This window comes from Ranitomeya imitator, chromosome 5 (genome assembly GCF_032444005.1).
Source record: "Ranitomeya imitator isolate aRanImi1 chromosome 5, aRanImi1.pri, whole genome shotgun sequence".
Classification (NCBI taxonomy): domain Eukaryota; kingdom Metazoa; phylum Chordata; class Amphibia; order Anura; family Dendrobatidae; genus Ranitomeya; species Ranitomeya imitator.
Window position 1 is genome coordinate 16,760,342 of NC_091286.1, and position 25,672 is coordinate 16,786,013.

The 25,672-nt window shown below is 43.7% G+C and overlaps 1 protein-coding gene across 1 annotated transcript in view; it reads left to right on the forward strand.

The window, feature by feature from the left end:
- The window catches only part of LOC138637639 (zinc finger protein 594-like), a gene marked incomplete at its 5' end in the record, with an annotated part of 74,403 nt that extends 58,771 nt beyond the window's left edge, over positions 1–15,632 (forward strand). Inside the window, one exon of the mRNA XM_069726478.1 lies at positions 14,367–15,632. Within this exon, the coding sequence (XP_069582579.1) occupies positions 14,367–15,237 (871 nt within the window). The remainder of the gene's footprint in view (positions 1–14,366) is intronic.
- Positions 15,633–25,672: the final 10,040 nt, after the last annotated feature.

The following is a 25,672-nucleotide window of genomic DNA, read 5'->3' on the forward strand; positions in this document are numbered from 1 at the left end:
GGGTAACAGGAGAAATAGGACCCCAAAAGTTGTTGTTCAATTTGTCCTGAGTACACTGATACCCCATATGTGGGGGGGGGGAACCACAGTTTGGGCGCATGGGAGAGCTCGGAAGGGAAGGAGCGCCATTTGGAATGCAGACTTAGATAGAATGGTCTGCAGGCGTCACATTGCGTTTGCAGAGCCCCTAATGTACCTAAACAGTAAAAAACCCCCACAAGTGATCCCATATTGGAAACTAGACCCACCAAGGAACTTATCTAGATGTGTTGTGAGAACTTTGAACTCCCAAGTGTTTCACTATAGTTTATAACGCAGAGCCGTGAAAATAAAAAATCTTTTTTTTTCCACAAAAATTATTTTTTAGCCCCCAGTTTTGTATTTTCCCAAGGGTAACAGGAGAAATTGGACCTCAAAAGTTGTTGTCCAATGTGTCCTGAGTACGCTGATACCCCATATGTTGGGGTAAACCCCTGTGTGGGCACACGGGAGAGCTCGGAAGGGAAGGAGCACTGTTTTACTTTTTCAACGCAGAATTAGCTGGAATTGAGATCGGACGCCATGTCGCGTTTGGAGAGCCCCTGATGTGCCTAAACAGTGGAAACCCCCCAATTATAACTGAAACCCTAATCCAAACACACCCCTAACCCGAATCTCAACAGTAACCCTAAACACACCCCTAACCCTAATCCCAACCCTATTCCCAACCGTAAATGTAATCCAAACCCTAACTTTAGCCCCAACCCTAATGTTAGCCCAAACCCTAACTTTAGCCCCAACCCTAACTGTAGCCTTAACCCTAGCCCCAACCCTAACCTTAGCCCTAACCTTAATGGGAAAATGGAAATAAATACATTTTTTAAATTTTTCCCTAACTAAGGGGGTGATGAAGGGGGGTTTGATTTACTTTTATAGCAGGTTATTTAGCGGATTTTTATGATTTTCAGCCGTCACACACTGAAAGACGCTTTTTATTGCAAAAAATATTTTTTGCGTTACCACATTTTGAGAGCTATAATTTTTCCATATTTTGGTCCATAAAGTCTTGTGAGGTCTTGTTTTTTGCGGGACGAGTTGACGTTTTTATTGGTAACATTTTCGGGCACATGACAATTTTTGATCGCTTTTTATTCCGATTTTTGTGAGGCAGAATGACCAAAAACCAGCTATTCGGGGATTTATAGAAAAATAGGGAGCACCACAGCTGGGCAAACATAATATTATGCTAATAGTAGATCTATAAAGGGGTGCAGCACCATGCATAGTCAAAAGGACATAATAAAGCAACCAAGAAAAGCAGACATGCAAACGGAGCTCACACCCAGAAAAATGAAAGCTGAGTAGCAACAAATTACAAAAAGTTTATTGAAAACAGAGACACATACATTAGAATAAAAGCATGTTAAAATATAAAAACCACACCCCTGGTCCCATGGTAAATACTCATGAAAGACAGCCCAAAATACAAATAGTAATATATGTACTATACAACCCAACAATAATGGCAACCAAAAAATACCTATATATGAAAATCAATAATTAGCATATAAGGGAGACCTGTAAAGTGGGGAATAAAACCCCCTAAGCCCTATAAAAATGTGGCTCAATAATTCAATAATACAGATATAATAGTACAAACCTATAAAAGAGCACAGAGGGTCTGGGCGTCCCCAGATACCCCCACTATGAATGAGTAGCCCTGCTATGGAAGACGAGCCAGTGACTATCAAGGGACCATAATAGGAAAAAAAAAAAAAAAAAAGGGATAATACCAGCAAAAGATAAATTAAACCAAAGGAAAAATATAAATATAAAGCAAGGTGGTCAGGTGAGACAAAGATATAACCCTGGCTATAGAAAAGTGCCCACAAAGGTCAGGATATGTGGCACAATGGTAGGAAGAATACAAGGTATGAGTATAAATCACCCAATCAGGTAATGCGGTCTGGGCTGTCAGAAGTCAGGAGTAAAGGAAGATCCCGGGATCCAGAAAGTGTGGGGAGGCCCCACGCGTATCGCTGCTAAGCGCAGCTTCGTCCCCTGACGAAGCTGCGCTTAGCAGCGATACGCGTGGGGCCTCCCCACACTTTCTGGATCCCGGGATCATCTTCCTTTACTCCTGACTTCTGACAGCCCAGACCGCAGACTGGATTACCTGATTGGGTGATTTATAAATAGCTTGTGTCGACATTTTTGAGACCCATAACGTTTTCATTTAATTTTTCCATCAATAGGAGTTGTGTGAGGGACCTTTGTTTTTTTTGCGAGGCGAGCTGCTGTTTTTATGGATAGCTGTTTTGATCACAGATTGCACTTTTTTGCTCTATTGCGGTGATGAAAAGAATGCATTCTGGCATTTTCATTATTTTTCTTATTACGCCGTTATCCGAGCTGGTTAATTTATATTATATTAATGTATATTACAGCTGGCATCTGCACAGTGTGCTCAGCTACTGAGCTTGCTCTACCTGCAGGACCCAGCAAGTCCACACGTAAAACTACACCAAATGCGCAACGTGTGAACGTGGCCTGAATGTTTTTGGCAGTTAAACAACTCACACTAAGACCTCATTCACTTTATATGTACGAGTTTTTCATGGATGCCACATATTCCCGTTACAGTCTGTGGAGCTGTGCCCACATCTATGATCTTAGGCTACGTTCACATTAGCGTCGCGTCGCTGTTGCGTCGGCGACGCATGGAAAAACGCGCGCAGACGCGCGCAAAAACGCGCGCGTTTTGCGACGCGTGCGTCGTTTTTTGCTGAAATCGGACGCAAGAAAAATGCAACTTGTAGCGTTTTCTTGCGTCCGACGCTAGCATCTAAAACGACGCACGTGTCGGAAAACGCGTGCAAAAAGACGCACGCGTCCCCTATGTTAAACATAGGGGCGCGTCGCCGCTGCGTAGCCGACGCAACAGCGACGCACATTAGCGTAACGCTAATGTGAACGTAGCCTTACTGCAGGCTGAGTGTTCCAAGCAGAAAGGGACCAGGGACATATGTTTCTCACCCCAGTCACACATCAATCCCACCAATGCAAGCCTGTGCACTTGTGAAAATTTTGGAAAGCACACTGACGGCAACCTATGTCTGTGACTGACTGTATATAGAAAAAACTGATGAAACACTGAAGGTTAAAAATGATACAACGCCCAAACACTGACAAAATCTGCATGTAAAAAAAAAGCTGATTTTACTGCAAGAAAGTAATGGAAAAGTGTGTACCAAAAGCGTGAAAACTTACTTCAGGGTTCGTTCAGAGAAACGTATTCTACGTAAGCGTTAAACACAGTCGTACTAAATACTTATGGGGTTTACATTTCTCTTTTGTTGATTCACTTTGCATTTTGATAATTGATAAAAAATAAACTATTAATACTTCTATTTTTAAAGGCTTCTAACTTTGCAGCATACAAATACACCATATTGTCACGAAATGTAACAACCCAACTGGGGGTCGGTCAGCGGACTGCACAACACACACTCAACGGGATGGAAATGGGGAGAGGAAGGCCCTACCGATAGGGAATGAGGGATGGACACTTCTTGAGCTCCAACCTGAGTCTGTCCCTGCACTCCCCTAACACCCTAATCGGGCCCTCCCCCACGCCGCCATCACAAACCTCGTCACTCACTGTCACCTCGCACTGCCCTGGCTAGTGCACTGCTAGACAAGGATGCTAGCCTCACCACTGCAGATGGTACAACACATAGGACATTCAAAAACACGAGACAGACAAGGTAAAAAACACAAAACTTTAACTGATTACTGCCACACCTGTTCTAAATCAAGAAATCACTTAAATAGGACCTGCCTGAAAAAGTGAAGTAGACCAAAATATCCTCAAAAGCTAATGAAAGGCTTTGTGCACAGCAGAAGGCAGTGGTTGAATGCCAGCTACAACATGCCCATCAGTATTCTGGTCAGCTTCCGCACATAACAGCCGATGAGTGGGCATGGATGTCTGGCATCTGTAAGGTTATACAAAACGTTGAGGAATCAACCAAGATGGTGAGCGGTGATGATGCTACAATCAGTGTAACCATACCGCTTCTGTGTCTACTCAAACACCCGCTGCTCACAATTAAAGAGGAAACTTTGTATGTGGACTAGGTGGAGAATGAGGAAGAAAGTACATATTGAGGGAAGGAGAGGGGTATTAGTCCTCTTCATCGATATCCAATCCGTACATTATGTTATAGTCCCTGAGCAGGCTGTGGACCAGCCTGCAGAAGTCCTGGATGGACATCTCCCAGTTCATGACCAGATGTGTTATGGCTAGCCACAAGTTGTCCTTAACACGGTTCATAAGGTGCAAGGCCTCCTGAATAGCCCGTATGGTATGTTCCCCTGTAAATAGTACATAAAGCACCAAAGTGTGCTTTAGGTTGCTCCTGGGGACAGAGACTGAGGTCATTTTCCAAAGCATGCAACAAGGTTTGCCAAAACAGGTGCAAAAATGCTGACAGCCTGAATCTTATCAAAATGAACAAGGCCTGGATTGGCCCAGACTTCTCAACCCCACTGGATGACAGCAGCGGGACATAAAGTCAATAAAAATGTTCCTTTTTTTCAGGTTTATTTCCATTCGCCCTTTTCCTTCCCAAAAAAGGGTATATAGTTCATGGTTTCTCCTTTTTCTTGTCCTCCTCCTCTAATCCAAAACTATACCTCCTCCAACACCTATGCCTACACTAAATGCAGCTAATGGCGATATTAATAGGGAATAGAATAGATGTAACCCTGATACGGACTGTTGGTTTTAGGTTGCACAACAAGGACTGTAAAGATGACATAGGACATGTGTAATCAGCAATAACTGCAATACCTTGCATTAATTATTAGAAAAAAAATGATGTAATGTGTGGAAAGTACCTTATTTCTCTCTAAAAAAAACCGTGCTACTTGACCAATAAAATCAGAAATCATTTGAGACACGACTTGCTCTTGTTCTGTGTATTTCTCCGGCTGTAAACCTCTCATCTACAATTTGTCAGCAGACCATTGAGATGACAACACACGCATCCTGTGTGCCCTAACAGCAATATTCCCTGATTAGATGCCTCTAATATGCTATCCCTAGTGCAGCAGCTAACCCTACACAAATAACAGATAAGAGCAGTATTATCAGAGAATAGAATGTATTTGAATTAGCCCTGAAAAGGATGTTTCGTTTAGCGTAGCCCCAAGGACTGTAAAACAATCAACAGCCTATGTACCTCTAATACACTATTCCTACTACAGCAGCTAAGCCCACCATAATTGCAGCTAACTTCAGTATGATAGAATAGAATCTATTTAAATTAGCCCATGTTCACCCATCACTAATGACAACTTGTCTCTTCATATGTGGCTCAGTGGTTAGCACTGTTGCTTTGCAGCGTTGGGGTCCTGGGTTCAAATCCCACCCAGGACAACATCTGCAAGGAGTTTGAATGTTCTCCATGTGTTTGCGTGGGTTTCTTCCGGGTTCTCCGGTTTCCTCCCACATTCCAAAGACATACTGATAGGGAATTTAGATTGTGAGCCCCATTGGAGGCAGTGATGATGTTTGCAAAGGTGTGGAATATGATGGCGCTATATAAGCAAAGTATAATAATAAAGCAAAATAAATAAAATCGTGATATCTTCTCTATCACTATAGAGCAGCTCATCTATGAATTCAAGATACCATCAATGGCATGTAGACCCTCGACACCAGCAGGTCATGTGCCCCCCCTATAAGGAGACAGGCACCTCCACATTACTATGTAAAATGTCAGATTGGAGTAATGCGTCTGCAACCAATCATCCCGAATAAGCTGCTGCATTAAGGGGTTAAATGGATCTGCGCAGGTCTTTGTTGTCTCTCAATCACCACAGGACCTTTGGTGATGTCATGTGAGGGGAGGAATTAAGCAGTAGGACTTCCTGTCATGTGGCCATGTGATGTCAAAAGGTCCTACAGTCTCTAACATTTACTAAGTGTCTCTCCCGTGTAATTGATCACATGACTGTGACATCACCGCAGGTCCTGTATCCACCAGGAGGTGACATCTGCAGAGCATCAACCTGTCCGGGTACGTGACACTTATAGTCGCAGATCTTCTTTCCTTGTTTATATCAGTGCAGTGGTGATATACCTGATATAGTGATATTTATATATGTATATAGTATGTACAGTGTATATATAATATCTGACATCACCCCTCACTACAAAGCACCAGGGATTGTCTCTCCACTATCTCTAACACTGTCTCCCTGTGTTTCCTCCCTCCACTAACCTACCTGTGCCCGATATTGCCATTTCCTCCCCATACTCCCCAGAAGCACGCCCTCTGTCTTACCTTTTCTTACCTTTTGACTCCGTAAAAACTCTTTCTATCACTATTATTCCTTCTTGTCTGGACTATTGTAACTCTCTACTGATCGTTCTCCCTCTTACTAAACTCTCCCCTCTCCAATCTGTCCTGAATGCAGCAGCCAGGAACATATTCCTGTCCAGCAGTTACACCGACGCTTCTACCCTGTGCCAGTCATTCCACAGGTTGCCCATCAGATATAGAGTTCAATAGAAACTTATCACTCTCACTCACAAAGCACTCCACGGTTCAGAATCCAACTACATCTCCTCCCTTGTCTTTCTACCACCCTACATGTGCTCTCCATTCTGCTAATAACCTTAGATTAACATCCTCCATAATCCGATCCTCCCACTCCCTTCTTCAGGGCTTCTTGCAAGCTGCGCCAATTCTCTGGAATGCATTACCCAGGACAATTGTAAGCAGCAGGGTCATCACTCTTGTTGAATTATGTGTTTACCCTGTAATGTGTGATATTGCCTGTACAAGTCCCCTCTGTAATGTAAAGTACTGCAGGATATGCTGCTGCTATAGAAATAATAATAATAGTTATTATTATTAAAGTTCTGAAGTCTCGAAATCGCAGAATGGAAAGGTTAGTGATCTGCAAATAATGGAAAATGGAGACAAAATTTTCAAACCTCTGGATTTATTCAGTCTGGAGTCTGAGCCTCGTGCATAAATCTCGGCACCTCCGGCCTTGGCTGATGTCACCGAGGTTATTAATGGTCGTATGAGGACGGTTCTGCTTCTGATTGTACAAATCATCAGGATCCGCTGCCGGCAGCTTTTTGTACAATTGCCCATTCATAAGACAATGTCACACTGGTCCTACCCCCAGGTTTATGATGTAGGGGGGGCACAATATATGGTTGGTAGACCCCTCTAATTTTCATAACGGCTCTGATTTTGTCGTGGAACCAGTGGTGCAGACATGTCTCCAAAGTGTCCCAGGATATCATGCTGAATGTTACTGGAGCTGCTGTGAGCCTCCTGTGTGGCCTAAACCTGCTCCCATGGCTGCAGCATCTCTGGACTTGTCTCCATCAAGCACATCGGGGACATCATTGTTCAGTGATTACACAGGAGCTGCCAGCAGTGGATCTTGATGATTTGCCCAAGTCCATTCAGTGGCAGAACCTTCCTCAGACGACCATTAATGACTTCAGTGACAGCAGCCGAGGCCGGAGGTGCCAGGATTTCTGCACGAGGCTCAGACTGGATAAATCCAGAGGTTTTGAATTTTTGTTTCCTTTTTTTGTCTTTTTGGGGATCAGTGACGTCTGTGTCCTGTGATTTTCTGAATTCCACACATTTTCCTTCTTGATACTACAACTTCAGTGTTCAGGAGTCTAGATGCTTTACTGTCATGTTATAAATACAGTAGGTACATTATTTGTTGGGTCGTATTGATGAGAAGTCAGGAGCGAGGAAAAGAATGTAATTGTCTGATTTTTTATTTTTTTTATGTTTGATCTGAGTTCTGATTTCTGGGCTCAAGTTTAAAGTTTATTATGGGGGACTGCACTATGTAGCTACTACTTTTTCTGTAAAATATGTTTTCAAATGTGATTTCTTCCAATTCCACCTTGTTTTCTCAGGTTCTTTATGTTCAGGAATCCTTTCCTTTGACGATGGTCCTTTGCATCATTGACCCCCCGAGGATGGAGCAGGACAGAGACCACATGGCGGCTCGGATATTAGACCTCACCCTGGAGATAATCTACTGGATCACTGGAGAGGTGAGATCTTCACATCATTCTGATCTCTAGGAATAAAGCAGGGAAATGACGGGAAAGGTGAAGGATTCTTGTCCTCAGTGTAGTGATCGGCGTCTCCCCATACACAGGATCACACAGTAGTGAAGACGTCGTCTGGGGAGTGTGTGACCCCCCGTGTGTCAGGAGGGCGGAGCAGGACCCCGAGTGACATCACCGAGCCTCCACCTCATTCGCTGATACATGAGCAGAAGATCCTAGAACTGACCAATAGGATCACTGAGCTGCTGAGCGGAGAGGTGAGCGCTGCCGGGAATGCTGGGACATTGTACAATAACGCCGGGGGAGGGGTGTGCTAATGGCGGGTCATTGTGTGTGTCAGGTTCCTATAAGGTGTCAGGACGTCACCGTCTATTTCTCCATGGAGGAGTGGGAGTATATAGAAGGACACAAGGATCTATACAAGGACGCCATGATGGAGGATCACCGGTCCATCACATCTCCGGGTAAGAGGAGACCTTCCTGGGTTGTAGAGGATGAGGGATATTGCCTTAACACTTTTATTTTTCTATTATTAAAAAGAATAAACAATTAAATTTGTTTATGTGGTGGATGTATAATGTGATCCTGAGACTAGATCAGCTTATATAATCGTAATTTTTTGGAAAGGTTATTGGACCTGGACTATATAGGGTGATGTCACACCGAGATGGATCGCTCTACCTGACTGTGGTTAGCCGGAGCGCTGCACAGTACCACAAAAGTCGACCATCTACATATAGCCGGAGCGCTACACAGTACCACAAAAGTCGACCATCTACATATAGCCGGAGCGCTGCACAGTACCACAAACGTCGACCATCTACATATAGCCGGAACGCTGCACAGTACAACAAACATCGACCATCTACATATAGCCGGGGCGCTGCACAGTACAACAAACATCGACCATCTACATATAGCCGGGGCGCTGCACAGTACCACAAACGTCGACCATCTACATATAGCCGGAGCGCTGCACAGTACCACAAACGTCGACCATCTACATATAGCCGGAGCGCTGCACAGTGCCACAAACGTAGACCATCTACATATAGCCGGGGCGCTGCACAGTACCACAAACGTCGACCATCTACATATAGCCGGAGCGCTGCACAGTACCACAAACATCGACCATCTACATATAGCCGGAGCGCTGCACAGTACCACAAACATCGACCATCTACATACAGTGCCTACAAGTAGTATTCAACCCCCTGCAGATTTAGCAGGTTTACACATTTGGAATTAACTTGGCATTGTGACATTTGGACTGTAGATCAGCCTGGAAGTGTGAAATGCACTGCAGCAAAAAAGAATGTTATTTCTTTGTTTATTTTTATTTAAAATTGGGAAAAGTTTTTTCAGAAGGTCATTTATTATTCAACCCCTCAACCCACCAGAATTCTGTTTGGTTCCCCTAAAGTATTAAGAAGTAGTACAGGCACAAAGAACAATGAGCTTCACATGTTTGGATTAATTATCTCTTTTTCCAGCCTTTTCTGACTATTTAAGACCCTCCCCAAACTTGTGAACAGCACTCATACATGGTCAACATGGGAAAGACAAAGGAGCATTCCAAGGCCATCAGAGACAAGATCGTAGAGGGTCACAAGGCTGGCAAGGGGTACAAAACCCTTTCCAAGGAGTTGGGCCTACCTGTCTCCACTGTTGGGAGCATCATCCGGAAGTGGAAGGCTTATGGAACTACTGTTAGCCTTCCACGGCCTGGACAGCCTTTGAAAGTTTCCTCCCGTGCCGATGCCAGGCTTGTCCGAAGAGTCAAGGCTAACCCAAGGACAACAAGGAAGGAGCTCTGGGAAGATCTCATGGCAGTGGGGACATTGGTTTCAGTCAATACCATAAGTAACGTACTCCACCGCAATGGTCTCCGTTCCAGACGAGCCCGTAAGGTACCTTTACTTTCAAAGCGTCATGTCAAGGCTCGTCTACAGTTTGCTCATGATCACTTGGAGGACTCTGAGACTGACTGGTTCAAGTTTCTCTGGTCTGATAAGACCAAGATCGAGATCTTTGGTGCCAACCACACACGTGACGTTTGGAGACTGGATGGCACTGCATACGACCCCAAGAATACCATCCCTACAGTCAAGCATGGTGGTGGCAGCATCATGCTGTGGGGCTGTTTCTCAGCCAAGGGGCCTGGCCATCTGGTCCGCATCCATGGGAAGATGGATAGCACAGCCTACCTGGAGATTTTGGCCAAGAACCTCCGCTCCTCCATCAAGGATCTTAAGATGGGTCGTCATTTCATCTTCCAACAAGACAACGAGCCAAAGCACACAGCCAAGAAAACCAAGGCCTGGTTCAAGAGGCAAAAAATCAAGGTGTTGCAGTGGCCTGGTCAGTCTCCTGACCTTAACCCAATTGAAAACTTGTGGAAGGAGCTCAAGATTAAAGTCCACATGAGACACCCAAAGAACCTAGATAACTTGGAGAAGATCTGCATGGAGTGGGCCAAGATAACTCCAGAGACCTGTGCCGGCCTGATCAGGTCTTAGAAAAGACGATTATTAGCTGTAATTGCAAACAAAGGTTATTCCACAAAATATTAAACCTAGGGGTTGAATAATAATTGACCCAAACTTTTATGCTTAAAATTTATAAAAATTTAACTGAGCAACAAAACTTTTTGATTTGTAAGATTTATGCATCTGTTAATAAATCCTGCTCTTGTTTGAAGTTTGAAGGCTCTAACTTATTTGCATCTTATTAAACCTGCTAAATCTGCAGGGGGTTGAATACTACTTGTAGGCACTGTATAGCCGGGGCGCTGCACAGTACCACAAATGTCGACCATCTACATATAGCCGGAGCGCTGCACAGTACCACAAACGTCGACCATCTACATATAGCCGGAGCGCTGCACAGTACCACAAACGTCGACCATCTACATATAGCCGGAGCGCTGCACAGTACCACAAACGTCGACCATCTACATATAGCCGGAGCGCTGCACAGTGCCACAAACGTCGACCATCTACATATAGCCGGAGCGCTGCACAGTACCACAAACATCGACCATCTACATATAGCCGGAGCGCTGCACAGTACCACAAACGTCGGCCATCTACATATAGCCGGGACGCTGCACAGTGCCACAAACGTCGACCATCTACATATACCCGGGGCGCTGCACAGTACAACAAACATCGACCATCTACATATAGCCGGGACGCTGCACAGTGCCACAAACGTCGACCATCTACATATAGCCGGAGCGCTGCACAGTACCACAAACATCGACCATCTACATATAGCCGGAGCGCTTCACAGTACCACAAACGTCGACCATCTACATATAGCCGGAGCGCTTCACAGTACCACAAACGTCGACCATCTACATATAGCCGGGGCGCTGCACAGTACCACAAACGTCGACCATCTACATATAGCCGGGGCGCTGCACAGTACCACAAACGTCGACCATCTACATATAGCCGGAGCGCTGCACAGTACCACAAACGTCGACCATCTACATATAGCCGGGACGCTGCACAGTACTACAAACGTCGACCATCTACATATAGCCGGGGCGCTGCACAGTACCACAAACGTCGACCATCTACATATAGCCGGAGCGCTGCACAGTACCACAAACGTCGACCATCTACATATAGCCGGGGCGCTGCACAGTGCCACAAACGTCGACCATCTACATATAGCCGGAGCGCTGCACAGTACCACAAACGTCGACCATCTACATATAGAGAAAGATATTTGACCTGCCGATGTTTGACCGATTGGAAGTTCACAGGATCCTTCATTACATGACTTAACTTTTATCAACATATTTTGGATCTTTTTAGCAAATAGCCTACCTATGTCTGGGAGAATAGGAAAGCTGGCTGCTGTGGAGCTTGCTAGATTTGATACAACCCACATCAAGCAGGCATGCTCCATGGTGGGTGATTCAGTGCCATGTGGAGGATGATTCTGTGCTCCATGGTGGGTGATTCTGTGCTCCGTGGAGGGTGATTCTGTGCTCCGTGGAGGGTGATTCTGTGCTCCGTGGAGGGTGATTCTGTGCCCCGTGGAGGGTGATTCTGTGCTCCGTGGAGGATGATTCTGTGCTCCATGGAGGATGATTCTGTGCTCCATGGAGGATGATTCTATGCTCCATGGATGATGATTATGTGCCCCATGGATGATGATTCTGTGCTCCATGGATGATGATTATGTGCTCCATGGATGATGATTCTGTGTTCCATGGAGGATGATTCTGTGCCCCATGGATGATGATTCTGTGTTCCATGGAGGATGATTCTGTGCTCCATGGAGGGTGATTCTGTGCTCCGTGGAGGGTGATTCTGTGCCCCGTGGAGGATGATTCTGTGCTCCATGGAGGATGATTCTATGCTCCATGGATGATTATTATGTGCCCCATGGATGATGATTCTGTGCTCCATGGAGGATGATTCTGTGCTCCGTGGAGGGTGATTCTGTGCTCCGTGGAGGGTGATTCTGTGCTCCGTGGAGGGTGATTCTGTGCTCCGTGGAGGGTGATTCTGTGCCCCGTGGAGGGTGATTCTGTGCCCCGTGGAGGATGATTCTGTGCTCCATGGAGGATGATTCTGTGCTCCATGGAGGATGATTCTATGCTCCATGGATGATGATTATGTGCCCCATGGATGATGATTCTGTGCTCCATGGATGATGATTATGTGCTCCATGGATGATGATTCTGTGTTCCATGGAGGATGATTCTGTGCCATGTGGAGGATGATTCTGCGCTCCATGGAGGATGATTCTGTGCTCCATGGAGGATGATTCTGTGCTCCATGGAGGATGATTCTGTGCTCCATGGATGATGATTCTGTGCTCCATGGAGGATGATTCTGTGCTCCATGGATGATGATGATTCTGTGCCCCAAGGATGATGATGATTCTGTGCCCCATGGATGATGATGATTCTGTGATCCATGGAGGATGATGATTCTGTGCCCCATGGATGATGATGATTCTGTGCCCCATGGATGATGATGATTCTGTGCTCCATGGAGGATGATTCTGTGCCCCATGGATGATGATGATTCTGTGCTCCATGGAGGATGATTCTGTGCTCCATGGAGGATGATTCTGTGCTCCATGGATGATGATGATTCTGTGCCCCATGGATGATGATGATTCTGTGCTCCATGGAGGATGATTCTGTGCTCCATGGATGATGATGATGATTCTGTGCCCCATGGATGATGATGATTCTGTGCTCCATGGAGGATGATTCTTTGCTCCATTTGGCTGATGAGCAGAAGAATGCTGAGTCTTCAGAGATAGGAGGGTGAGATGTGCCAGAAATGGAGGACTTTGCTCACAGCCAGGAACCAATACCAAAGCCAGAGCCTGGAGATATCGGCAGCCCAGAGCCGCAGAGCACTGACCCTACAGTAAGTGACGGTATTGATGGCGGTAACTCGGTGTGAAGCACTGCTTTATCCTTACTACCTGCTCAAATGATCACGCTGAAGGAAGAAATATCATCAATGATACGGAAAACTAATGAATGTACAGAGACAGTGGAAGGTCATTGACATCGAAGACAAAATGGTCTATTTACACAATAACTCACATAGACACAAGCAAAATATCTGCAGTTACATAGGAAAGGGTTCATTTTTAATTTTATGTTGTCTGTTGACATTGTGATATTTTATTGTATGGTCTGGATCGTATAGGATCTCTGCCGACAAGCAACACAAACACTGTTGTTTTCCGTGGTCTTTCTTCACTTTAATACATGCATTTGCGATATACTTACAGATGTTGTCAATTAACCTCATTTCTGGATGCAGATTTTCTTTTATATCATTAAAGTTTTTATTGGATAAAAATTTATTTTTATTTGAGAAAATAAGAAATATTTGTTTTTTTTTCCAGGTGACATCGAGGTGAGAGCCTCCAAAGGACATCACCATTTATCTCCCTACTATGAAGTAGAGAATAACAATACCAGACAACCTCATGATGCAATTCCCAATGTCCCAATAGTAGTTGACTGCAGAGATCTGTCCACTGATTCTTCTGGTCATAGGAAACCTTCTTTTAATCAAATGCTGATTGGACAACAAGGAAGTGGACACGGACAGGGGGAAATATTTCCACCTGAAAAACAATTTGAAAAGAAATCAAATCTTTCTTTGTATGCGCAAATTCACAAAGATGAACGGCCATTTTCATGTTCAGAATGTGGGAAACATTTTAGTAGGAAATCAAATCTAATGGAACATGCAACAATTCACACAGGGACTAAGCCATTTTCATGTTCAGAATGTGGAAAATGTTTTACTCGGAAATCAAATCTTATGAAACATGTAAAAAGTCACACAGGGGAGAAACCTTTTTCATGCTCAGAATGTGGGAAATGTTTTACCCAGCAATCGATTCTTTTTCTACACCAGAGAATTCACACAGGGGATAAGCCATTTTCATGTCTTGAATGTGGGAAGTGTTTTAGTCAGAAAACACATCTTGAGGGTCATTTAAGAACTCACACCGGGGAGAAGCCTTTTGCATGTTCAGTATGTGGAAAATGTTTTAGTGACAAATCAGGTCTCATTGAACATCACAGGACTCACACCGGGGAGAAGCCATATTCATGTTCAGAATGTGGAAAATCTTTTGTCCAGAGATCAAATCTTGTTAAACATCAGAGAATTCACACAGGAGAGAAGCCATACTCATGTTCAGAATGTGGGAAATATTTTAGCGACAAATCAAGTCAAATTGAACATCAGAGAACTCATACAGGTGAAAAGCCATATTCATGTTCAGAATGTGGGAAATGTTTTGTGCACAGGTCAAATCTCATTAAACATCAGAGAACTCACACAGGGGAGAAGCCATATTCATGCTCAGAATGTGGGAAACGTTTTAGCCACAGATCTGGTCTTGTATATCATCATAGTACTCACACAGGGGAGAAGCCATTTTCGTGTTCACAATGTGGGAAGTGTTTTGTTTACAAATCAGATCTTGTGAAACATCAGATAATTCACACAGGGGAGAAGCCATTCGCATGTTCACAATGTGGGAAGTGTTTTGTCTTCAAATCAGATCTTGTTAAACATGAAAGAACTCACACAGGGCAGAAGCCAGTTTTATGTTCAGAATGAAGGAGATTGGTGATGTTCATCATTTTATCCTTTTTACGCCACAATCAGAGCAGATTACGGATTTGAGGATAGAAACTGTAAGCATTTATATATATTATATTATTGTTTGTGTGTGTGTGTAGCCCATTCACTATCCCCATCTATTCCCCAACCCCTGAAGATGGCTGGACCATGATTGTAAATACATCATTGTAAATACACACCTGTACTTTGCATCTCCCCCACCTCATTGTAGATCGTAAGCTCTCACGAGCAGGGTCGTCTTATTTTGCTTTAATTATTGTATTGTTAACGTTGTTTCTTATGACTGTTGTGTTTGAAACTGTTAAACTGTAAAGCGCTGCGGAATATGTTGGCGCTATATAAATAAAGATTATTATTATTATTATTTATCACGCCCATGTCACAATAAGTAAGATATTGATCAAAATCAGGCTTTGTTACTTTGCATTTAAGACTTGACCCAATCTGCAAGATAATGTAAAGGACGTCTTTGAACTAAAGGAAATGCAGTCAATGGAAAGTCTATATTAGGACCTGAAATGCACTGGGCATGGACTAAACCCTCCAAGTGTGTGTTGAAACATCGAGCTGGGAAGCCAAGTTAATTTACAGGACTTCAGAATGTTGATGTTCCATATGTGCAACGGTCTTTATCAAGCTAACAAATAGTGTAACATATTGGGTGAAGGACAACAGTCTAAGATCATATGTACAAACAGTGGAATCACTCATAATTGTTAAAATGCTGTCAAAACTCTGATGTTAAGTGCTAAGGTGCGTCACTGGGGCCCGTGATCGCCTCCACATTATATAAATTGTGATTTAAGCTTGAAGGAGAATTAGGATTTGCTTGATTCAGTCATGAGTCTTCTCTCGGCCATCTTGACCACCAGCATCTTTGTTAGAAGTGATCTTTGCGTGAACATACACACATTAACTATTTGTATGATCGTATAGTAAAGTGATAGTATGTCTTGTATTAGCTAAGTGTTCTTTCGAATAGAGGTAGTTGTTTCCTCGCCACCAGACAAGTATGTATTTATATAAAAACATCAGAAAACTTTTTTCCCACGTGCTATCATTAATAATCTTATATCATACAGAGACGCCAATCCAAGCCAGGTGCAATGAGTTGTGCAAAACAGTTCAGCAAATTGTCAGTGAATGGAGATCAGATTGGAGGCCATTAGAGCGTACCTTAATACTATAAGAAGGGTTGCGTGCTTTGTCATAGTACAGAGTGATTCACTCGCTACTTTGTCCAGAAAAATTGCTGTAACTTATAAAAGAGACGTCAACCATTCTGAACATACTTTGGTTAATGAGAAGTGAGAGTACAAGGAACCTCCGCGACATCGTCCAGAAATATCCTCACGTCGAGTGACCTCACCAACTTGTCGCCCCGTCGGTCATATCCTCTATAAGATTCACTACCGACGTGCAGGAAGGTCTATGTGTGGTGCTTGCATTTCACTCCTGCCGAATTCCTTCTTCATTTGTTAACAGTTTGGAGGAGTGTGTTCTCATTGTGAAAACTTATTGAAAAACAGAGTCCTTAGAGAAGAGCCAAAGTGAGTGTCTGAAGAAGACATGTTGGATTATATGTGGTACACTGAGGAAGCTTGGTTTCTTCTATGTTGCTATATCAACTCACAGTGTGTGGACATCACCAGTACGTGCTATATCATCTTCTATAATATACACGTGTAGTGTCTGTACATCACCGGTACGTGTTATATCATCCTCTATAATATACACGTGTAGTGCCTGTACATCATCGGTACATGTTATATCATCCTCTATAATATACACGTGTAGTGTCTGTACATCACTGGTACGTGTTATATCATCCTCTATAATATACACGTGTAGTGCCTGTACATCATCGGTACGTGTTATCTCATCCTCTATAATATACACGTGTAGTGCCTGTACATCACCAATACGTGTTATATCATCCTCTATAATATACACGTGTAGTGTCTGTACATCACCGGTACGTGTTATATCATCCTCTATAATATACACGTGTAGTGTCTGCACATCACCGGTACGTGTTATATCATCTTCTACAATATACACGTGTAGTGCCTGTACATCACCGGTACGTGTTATATCATCCTCTATAATATACACGTGTAGTGCCTGTACATCACCGGTACGTGTTATATCATCCTCTATAATATACACGTGTAGTGCCTGTACATCATCGGTACGTGTTATATCATCCTCTATAATATACACGTGTAGTGTCTGTACATCACCGATACGTGTTATATCATCCTCTGTAATATACACGTGTAGTGTCTGTACATCACCGGTACGTGTTATATCATCCTCTATAATATACACGTGTAGTGCCTGTACATCACCGGTACGTGTTATATCATCCTCTGTAATATACACGTGTAGTGTCTGTACATCATCGGTACGTGTTATCTCATCCTCTATAATATACACGTGTAGTGCCTGTACATCACCGGTACGTGTTATATCATCCTCTATAATATACACGTGTAGTGCCTGTACATCATCGGTACGTGTTATATCATCCTCTATAATATACACGTGTAGTGCCTGTACATCACCGGTACGTGTTATATCATCCTCTATAATATACACGTGTAGTGCCTGTACATCACCGGTACGTGTTATATCATCCTCTATAATATACACGTGTAGTGCCTGTACATCATCGGTACGTGTTATATCATCCTCTATAATATACACGTGTAGTGCCTGTACATCACCGGTACGTGTTATATCATCTTCTACAATATACACGTGTAGTGCCTGTACATCACCGGTACGTGTTATATCATCCTCTATAATATACACGTGTAGTGTCTGCACATCACCGGTACGTGTTATATCATCCTCTATAATATACACGTGTAGTGCCTGTACATCACCGGTACGTGTTATATCATCCTCTATAATATACACGTGTAGTGCCTGTACATCACCGGTACGTGTTATATCATCCTCTATAATATACACGTGTAGTGTCTGCACATCACCGGTACGTGTTATATCATCCTCTATAATATACACGTGTAGTGTCTGCACATCACCAATACGTGTTATATCATCCTCTATAATATACACGTGTAGTGTCTGTACATCACCGGTACGTGTTATATCATCCTCTATAATATACACGTGTAGTGTCTGCACATCACCGGTACGTGTTATATCATCCTCTATAATATACACGTGTAGTGCCTGTACATCACCGGTACGTGTTATATCATCCTCTATAATATACACGTGTAGTGTCTGTAGTATCAGTCACCCGCAGGGCAGTGGAGTACTCAGTACCAGGTCCTGTCGCAAGGGGGATGTCACGGTGGCTGCGACCCAGTCCTTGGCCCTGGGCTCCAACGTTAAAGGGGAAAATGTTCAAAGTTTGTCGTGAAGCCACCTGTGGAGTTCGGTCAGTACTAGGACCGACGCTGCATTTAATGAGTCCCCTGGGGGATGTTGTGGCAGCATGGGTGTTTCACTTCCCACAGGTGAAGCGGGGTCCCCAGGGGTCCTATGGTGTGTGGCAGAGATGATGGTATGTGCCGGTGAATAAATGGAGGAGATAAGTTGTAAATCTTTACCTGGTTTACTGTAGGTTGCTGGCCACAGTCCAGGGTACCAGGCACGGATGATGGTGGTCCGGCCGGCTCAGAGGCAATGGATCGTCCTTTTGTCACAGTAGAGGTCCGTGAGCCTTTCCAACTACCGACATTAAAGGTGAGGTCCCTGCTGCCTGAGGCTTCCTGCAAAGTCCTCTATTCCCCCTGTCCTGAGACAGGGGCCTGCATGACGGTCAGCGTGAGCCTTTTTACAGGGACTCTATCACGCCCCGAGCTCCTGAGTCAGGCGACTGTTCAGGACCTCAGGTGACCTCAGTGTGTGAATAAGGGCAGACAGAAGGAGCGGCTCCCTCTATGGTTGTCACTGCCGGCTTGCTGTGAGCGCCCCCCGGTGGTCGGAGCTCATAGCAAGTGAGGTATTCTGCTACATGCAGGTGATCTGATCATCGCCTGTATGTAGCAGAGCCGATCGGATTATGGCCCGGTGGTCGGGGCTCATAGCAAGTGAGGTATTCTGCTACATGCAGGTGATCTGATCATCGCCTGTATGTAGCAGAGCCGATCGGATTATGGCCTGGTGGTCGGAGCTCATAGCAAGTGAGATATTCTGCTACATGCAGGTGATCTGATCATCGCCTGTATGTAGCAGAGCCGATCGGATTATGGCCCGGTGGTCGGGGCTCATAGCAAGTGAGGTATTCTGCTACATACAGGTGGTCTGATCATCGTCTGTATGTAGCAGAGCCGATCGGATTATGGCCCGGTGGTCGGGGCTCATAGCAAGTGAGGTATTCTGCTACATACAGGTGGTCTGATCATCGTCTGTATGTAGCAGAGCCGATCGGATTATGGCCTGGTGGTCGGAGCTCATAGTAAGTGAGATATTCTGCTACATGCAGGTGATCTGATCATCGCCTGTATGTATCAGGTTGTGGCAGCTTTGATAAAGATCTGGTCTCAGATCGAAACGCGTCACTTTAACCCCTTGGAATCACATTGTACAGGGAGTTTTTTCACCGCTGCAACATTTTTTTTAACCAGGACTAATAACGTTTACATTTTTAAGGAGTTGGAGCATCACCTTATTTTTATGGCAGCTTCTAGTCTCCTATGGAGAATATTGATAGTATTGAAAGATAGGAGACAAAAAAAGCGCAAATAGGGTCTTATCCCCAGGATTGTTTCTGATCAATTGTGAGAGAACTGCTCACCTGGCAGTACACAGTACAAGCGTGTAGTTTGTCAGCTGCTGCAGATCCACAGGTCGGCGCTGCGACCTCTCAGAACCGTTATAATAAATGAAATGTGGATTACATCCGCGCTGCTGCGACAAATAATAGATCCAGATATACTTGTAAAATGTTCGGGTGGTTTATTCAACGCGTTTCGAAGCTCATGGCTTCTTCAGGAAGTTTCCACACAAAGATATCTTTGTGTGGAAACTTCCTGAAGAAGAAGCCATGAGCTTCGAAACGCGTTGAATAAACCACCCGAACATTTTACAAGTATATCTGGATCTATTATTTGTCGCAGCAGCGCGGATGTAATCCACATTTCATCTATTATAATGGAGACTATTGAAGCATGCCAAAAGTTAAAAAAAAAGTTATAAAAAAATATTTAAAAAATAAAAAAATATAATTCAAATTAAAACAATTAAAAAAATCAAACACACATATTTTGTATCACTGCGTTCAGAATCGCCCGATCTATCAATAAAAAAAAAGGCTTAACCTGATCATTAAACAGCATGGTGAGAAAAAAAAGTCAAAACGCCCAAATTACGTTTTTTTTGGTCACCGAAACATTGCATTAAAGTGCAATAACGGGAGAGCAAAAGAACTTATCTGCACCAAAATGGTGTCAATAAAAATATCAGCTTGGCGCGCAAAAAATAAGCCCTTACCCAACCCGAGATCCCGAAAAATGGAGCCGCTACGGATCTTGGAAAATGGTGCGCTTTTTTTTAACAAACTTTGGATTCTTTTTTCACCACTTAAATAAAAAAGAACCTAGATATATTTGGTGTCTATGAACTCGTAATGACCTTCAGAATCATAATAGCAGGTCAGTTTTAGAATTTGGTGAATATGGTAAAAAAAAATCCCAAAAACCTTTGTGGAATTGCACTTTTTTTTGCAATTTTACCGCACTTAGAAATTTTTTCCCATTTTTTTAGTACAGGATATGGTAAAACCAATGGTGTCGTTCAAAAGTACAACTTGTCCTACAAAAAACAAGCCCAAGCATGGCCATATTGACTGAAAAATAAAAAAGTTATGGCTCTGGGAAGGAGGGGAGCAAAAAACAGAAACGCAATTTATAGAGGTGTAATAATCTGATGAAAAAGGGTGAATCTATTGTAGTTGATTCCAAAATCCTTTCTCTCCTCTACAACCCAGGAAGGTCTCCTCTTACCCGGAGATGTGATGGACCGGTGATCCTCCATCATGGCGTCCTTGTACAGATCCTTGTGTCCTTCTATATACTCCCACTCCTCCATGGAGAAATAGACGGTGACGTCCTGACACCTTATAGGAACCTGACACACACAATGACCCGCCATTAGCAGACCCCTCCCCTGGCGTTATTGTACAATGTCCCAGCATTCCCGGCAGCGCTCACCTCTCCGCTCAGCAGCTCAGTGATCCTATTGGTCAGTTCTAGGATCTTCTGCTCATGGATCAGTGAATGAGGTGGAGGCTCGGTGATGTCACTCGCGGTCCTGCTCCGCCCTCCTGACACACGGGGGGTCACACACTCCCCAGACGACGTCTTCACTACTGTGTGATCCTGTGTATGGGGAGACGCCGATCACTACACAGAGGCCAAGAATCCTTCACCTTTCCCGACATTTCCCTGCTTTATTCCTAGAGATCAGAGTGATGTGAAGATCTCACCTCTCCAGTGATCCAGTAGATTATCTCCAGGGTGAGGTCTAATATCCGAGCAGTCAGGTGGTCTGTGTACTGCTCCATCCTCGGGGGGTCACTGATGGAAAGGACCATCGTCTATTAAAGGGAAATGTTACCGGTGAGAGTCCCGTATACATGGGGAACACGTACAATTTAGAGACTACAGGACCATCATCTTTTAAAGGAAAATATTATCTATGAGGTTGTGTTCTTGATTCACTGTGTAAATTACTTGACTTTTGATGCCAGGTTTGGAGGGTAAATCACACACAACATTCCTCAGGAACGCTGCCAGACGCTGTTGTCAAGCTACGGATCATGTCAAGAAGGGGTGAAAAATTCTGAAATTGACACGTCAGTAAAAGTGGTATTTTGGGTTGTATTTGGAGAAACCACTTGGTATATTAGTTGCGTTCATGCATTGTTCTTGTTTCATTGTTTGTTTTTTTCAAACAGTAAAACATTTGTATGTTTTATTAATAAACCTGATTTGCGATAGGACACCATGATTTTGATGGCGCCGGTATAAAACTTCACACGATAATGTATAATATAATATAGACACGGCTCGATCTATCGTGATGTTCATGCTCTGCTCAGCAACACCAGTTCTTACATTATTTAAAACTATTACTGCATTTACAGCAAAGAAGCCTTCCATCAATGCTGGAGATTGTACCTTCTGTCATCTAGTGCTCGTCATCATGTCCTCACCCAAGGAGTCTCTTCACAACACTGTCTATCTTAACTAGTCCAATCCCACAGAAACTGCTGAAAACGTCACTGCTGGCCATGATAGAACTCTTTCATTAGGAATAGAAAAAAACATTACAACTAGGGCAAATAGGAAAACTCAAAAACCGTAAGCATAACATACATAAGTCCAGAATTTCCTGTCACTTTGTACATCATCTTTAGTGTTTATCTCACAAATAAACAAAATGATAAATGTAGAAATAAAAAATACACGTCCAGCCACTAGCCCAGCCCATCACATCATCATCTCCACCATCACAACACATCACCCAAAATTATTTTATGCTATATTGTGTTTCCCACTCTGTACACTACAAAATACAACACACATGAACTCATCAGTCACACAAGGCACCGTGAAAAGGAGATGAAGACAGAAAAACAATTAATAACAACTCTAATCTCAATAAAAACTGTTACACTGCTCGAATCAAGAAGAGGAATATAAAAAGGCAACAAAATCTAAGGTAAACCCATCTATAACTAAACACTCTCAAACCTAAAATGCAGAAGGTACCTGTTAATATAAATTAACATAAAGCACAACATTTCAACCCATAGCGTACCATACTGTATATCCAAAAATCAGAACAACCTAAAAACAATTAAAAACAATACAAAACAAAACTTATCCCCACTCGCAAAATCTCAAGCTTGGTTCCTGCCCTATACTACACATTACCTAACCAAAACAAAACGGTGTTACCCACCTTCCACCACCAGCAAGGGAGATGACTAGACTTGGTCACACTAAATGAGAAACCCTTCCAGATAAAAGAGATCCTACGTGCGCCCAGTCTCTCATACACCAGAGAGCGCACCTTTACCAGGTCACTGAGTTCCTAATCACCTCACTCCCTCTTAGAGTTCAAGCACCGTACACTCCACATATGGTACTTAACAACTAAACACACTAAGAATATAGTGTCCCAATCTCAACTACTCAACAGGACTATTAAGAACCATCGACCATCCTAGACCTTTCAATGGAGGCACTCTCCCAGTTGTACAGCTCTGTATTAAAGAGATAAGCAGGAGGTGCTCCATGCTTTCCAGCATGTTACTGGACTCCTCTTATTGACAGTTCAAATCCTCAAGCTTTCTATACAAATTGTTTCTTGCACACAGCTTTCGCGGGAAGCAGCACCATGCCAAGACCCAAAACTTCAAGAAGATCCTAATAGAATTCAAAGGATGTGAACCAACTCCAAGATTCCGATTTGGGCAATCCTTCAGTACCAGAGACTTTCTGAAAACAGAACCGTTTTGTCAAGGAGTTTATCTGATTTCATACAATCCTAGACCCCACTTGCGAATTACCTTCAGAACCAGGGTGGTATAATTCGAAAGATGTCCATGCGGTGTGCAAAGATCCTTCACTTGCCTTCCTTTCTCCCATTTCTGAAAGAAACGCTGAAACATTTCTCTGCAGGTGAATACCCATCGAGGAGAACTCTCTTTCCAGAAGTTTTAGAGGTTGATCTTCATGAAAGTATTCACAAGGGTTACAGCAGGGTTACCCATACCCAACTCTTTTAGGGTACCGTCACACTATACGATTTACCTACGATCACGACCAGCGATATGACCTGGCCGTGATCGTAGGTAAATCGTATTGTGGTCGCTGGGGAGCTGTCACACAGACAGCTCTCCAGCGACCAACGATGCCAAGGTCCCTGGGTAACCAGGGTAAACATCGGGTAACTAAGCGCAGGACCGCGCTTAGTAACCCGATGTTTACCCTGGTTACAAGCGTAAAACTAAAAAAAAACAAACAGCACATACTTACATCTGGTGTCCGTCACGTCCCTTGCCGTCTGCTTCCCGCACTGTGACTGCCGGCCGTAAAGTGAAAGTGAAAGCACGTCACCGCTGTGCTCTGCTTTCACTTTACGGCCGGGAAGTCACAGTGCGGGAAGCAGACGGCAAGGGACCTGACGGACACCAGAATGTAAGTATGTGCTGTTTGTTTTTAGTTTTACGCTTGTAACCAGGGTAAACATCGGGTTACTAAGCGCGACCCTGCGCTTAGTTACCGGATGTTTGGTTACAAGCGAACGCATCGCTGGATCGCATCGCTAGATCGCTAGATCGGTGTCACACACACCGATCTAGCGATGACAGCGGGAGATCCAGCGATGAAAGAAAGTTCCATACGATCTGCTACGACGTACGATTCTCAGCAGGATCCCTGATCGCTGCTGCGTGTCAGACACAGCGATATCGTAACGATATCGCTGGAACGTCACGAATCGTACCGTCGTAGCGATCGAAATGGTATAGTGTGACGGTACCCTAAGTCTCCTCTTATGGTAAGTGACCTCCCTCTGATTCAGATATAACAGTTGAAAGAACAAACAGTAGACCCGAGTCAAAAGAGGGGCTGGCAGGACATGAACATGGTCCAATTAAATTAACAAAGGAAGTAGTCCTGTAGTCCTTATTCAGGTTTCCCTTTCGCTGAAGGACTAATCTTACCATTTGTTCATCTTCTAGGTGGCAATCGCTAGCTTGCTTTCACAGTTTTGCTTGGGATAATTCCTCTGGCTGAATTTGATGCCAAGAGGTTTTTCCCCCTGATACAGTGTCCAACAGACCAAAATCAGGATTTCCTCCCAGCAAGAGGAATACTTTGACCCGAATGCTTCTAGACAGCCATCCATGGTACTGTGCTAAAGTTTTTAAGCTATTTTAAAGGCAAAGAGTGATTGCACAAAATATTGTTCATTCACTTTGCATATCATTAATTGATAACAATAATCTATCAACATTCAAGTTTTGAAATCATTCTTATGTTGCCTATTTTTTTCTACACCTCTGTAAAACTTTTGAACACTACTAGACCTCCAACATCATCAACTCTACCTATCTATCAAATATAGCGACATTATTGAAACCTACCACCCTCAGAGTGGTTCGAGGTGTAGCCCTGTCCATCCTAACACCTGACAATGGTCATCTCTCTACTATCCTAAGAAATCGGTCAACACAAATAACATGTGGTTCAAAAGACAACCAGTGTCCTAACCACTTCAACCCTCCCAGGGGAAGAGACATCAGTGCCAGACCCCCGGGGTTGGTTGTCCACTGCTGAGCCTCTGATCTTTTCAGCCCTGCAGCCAAGCCTGTCATATTCTCCTTGCTACTGCTTCCTTTGCCATCTTAACGTTCCTC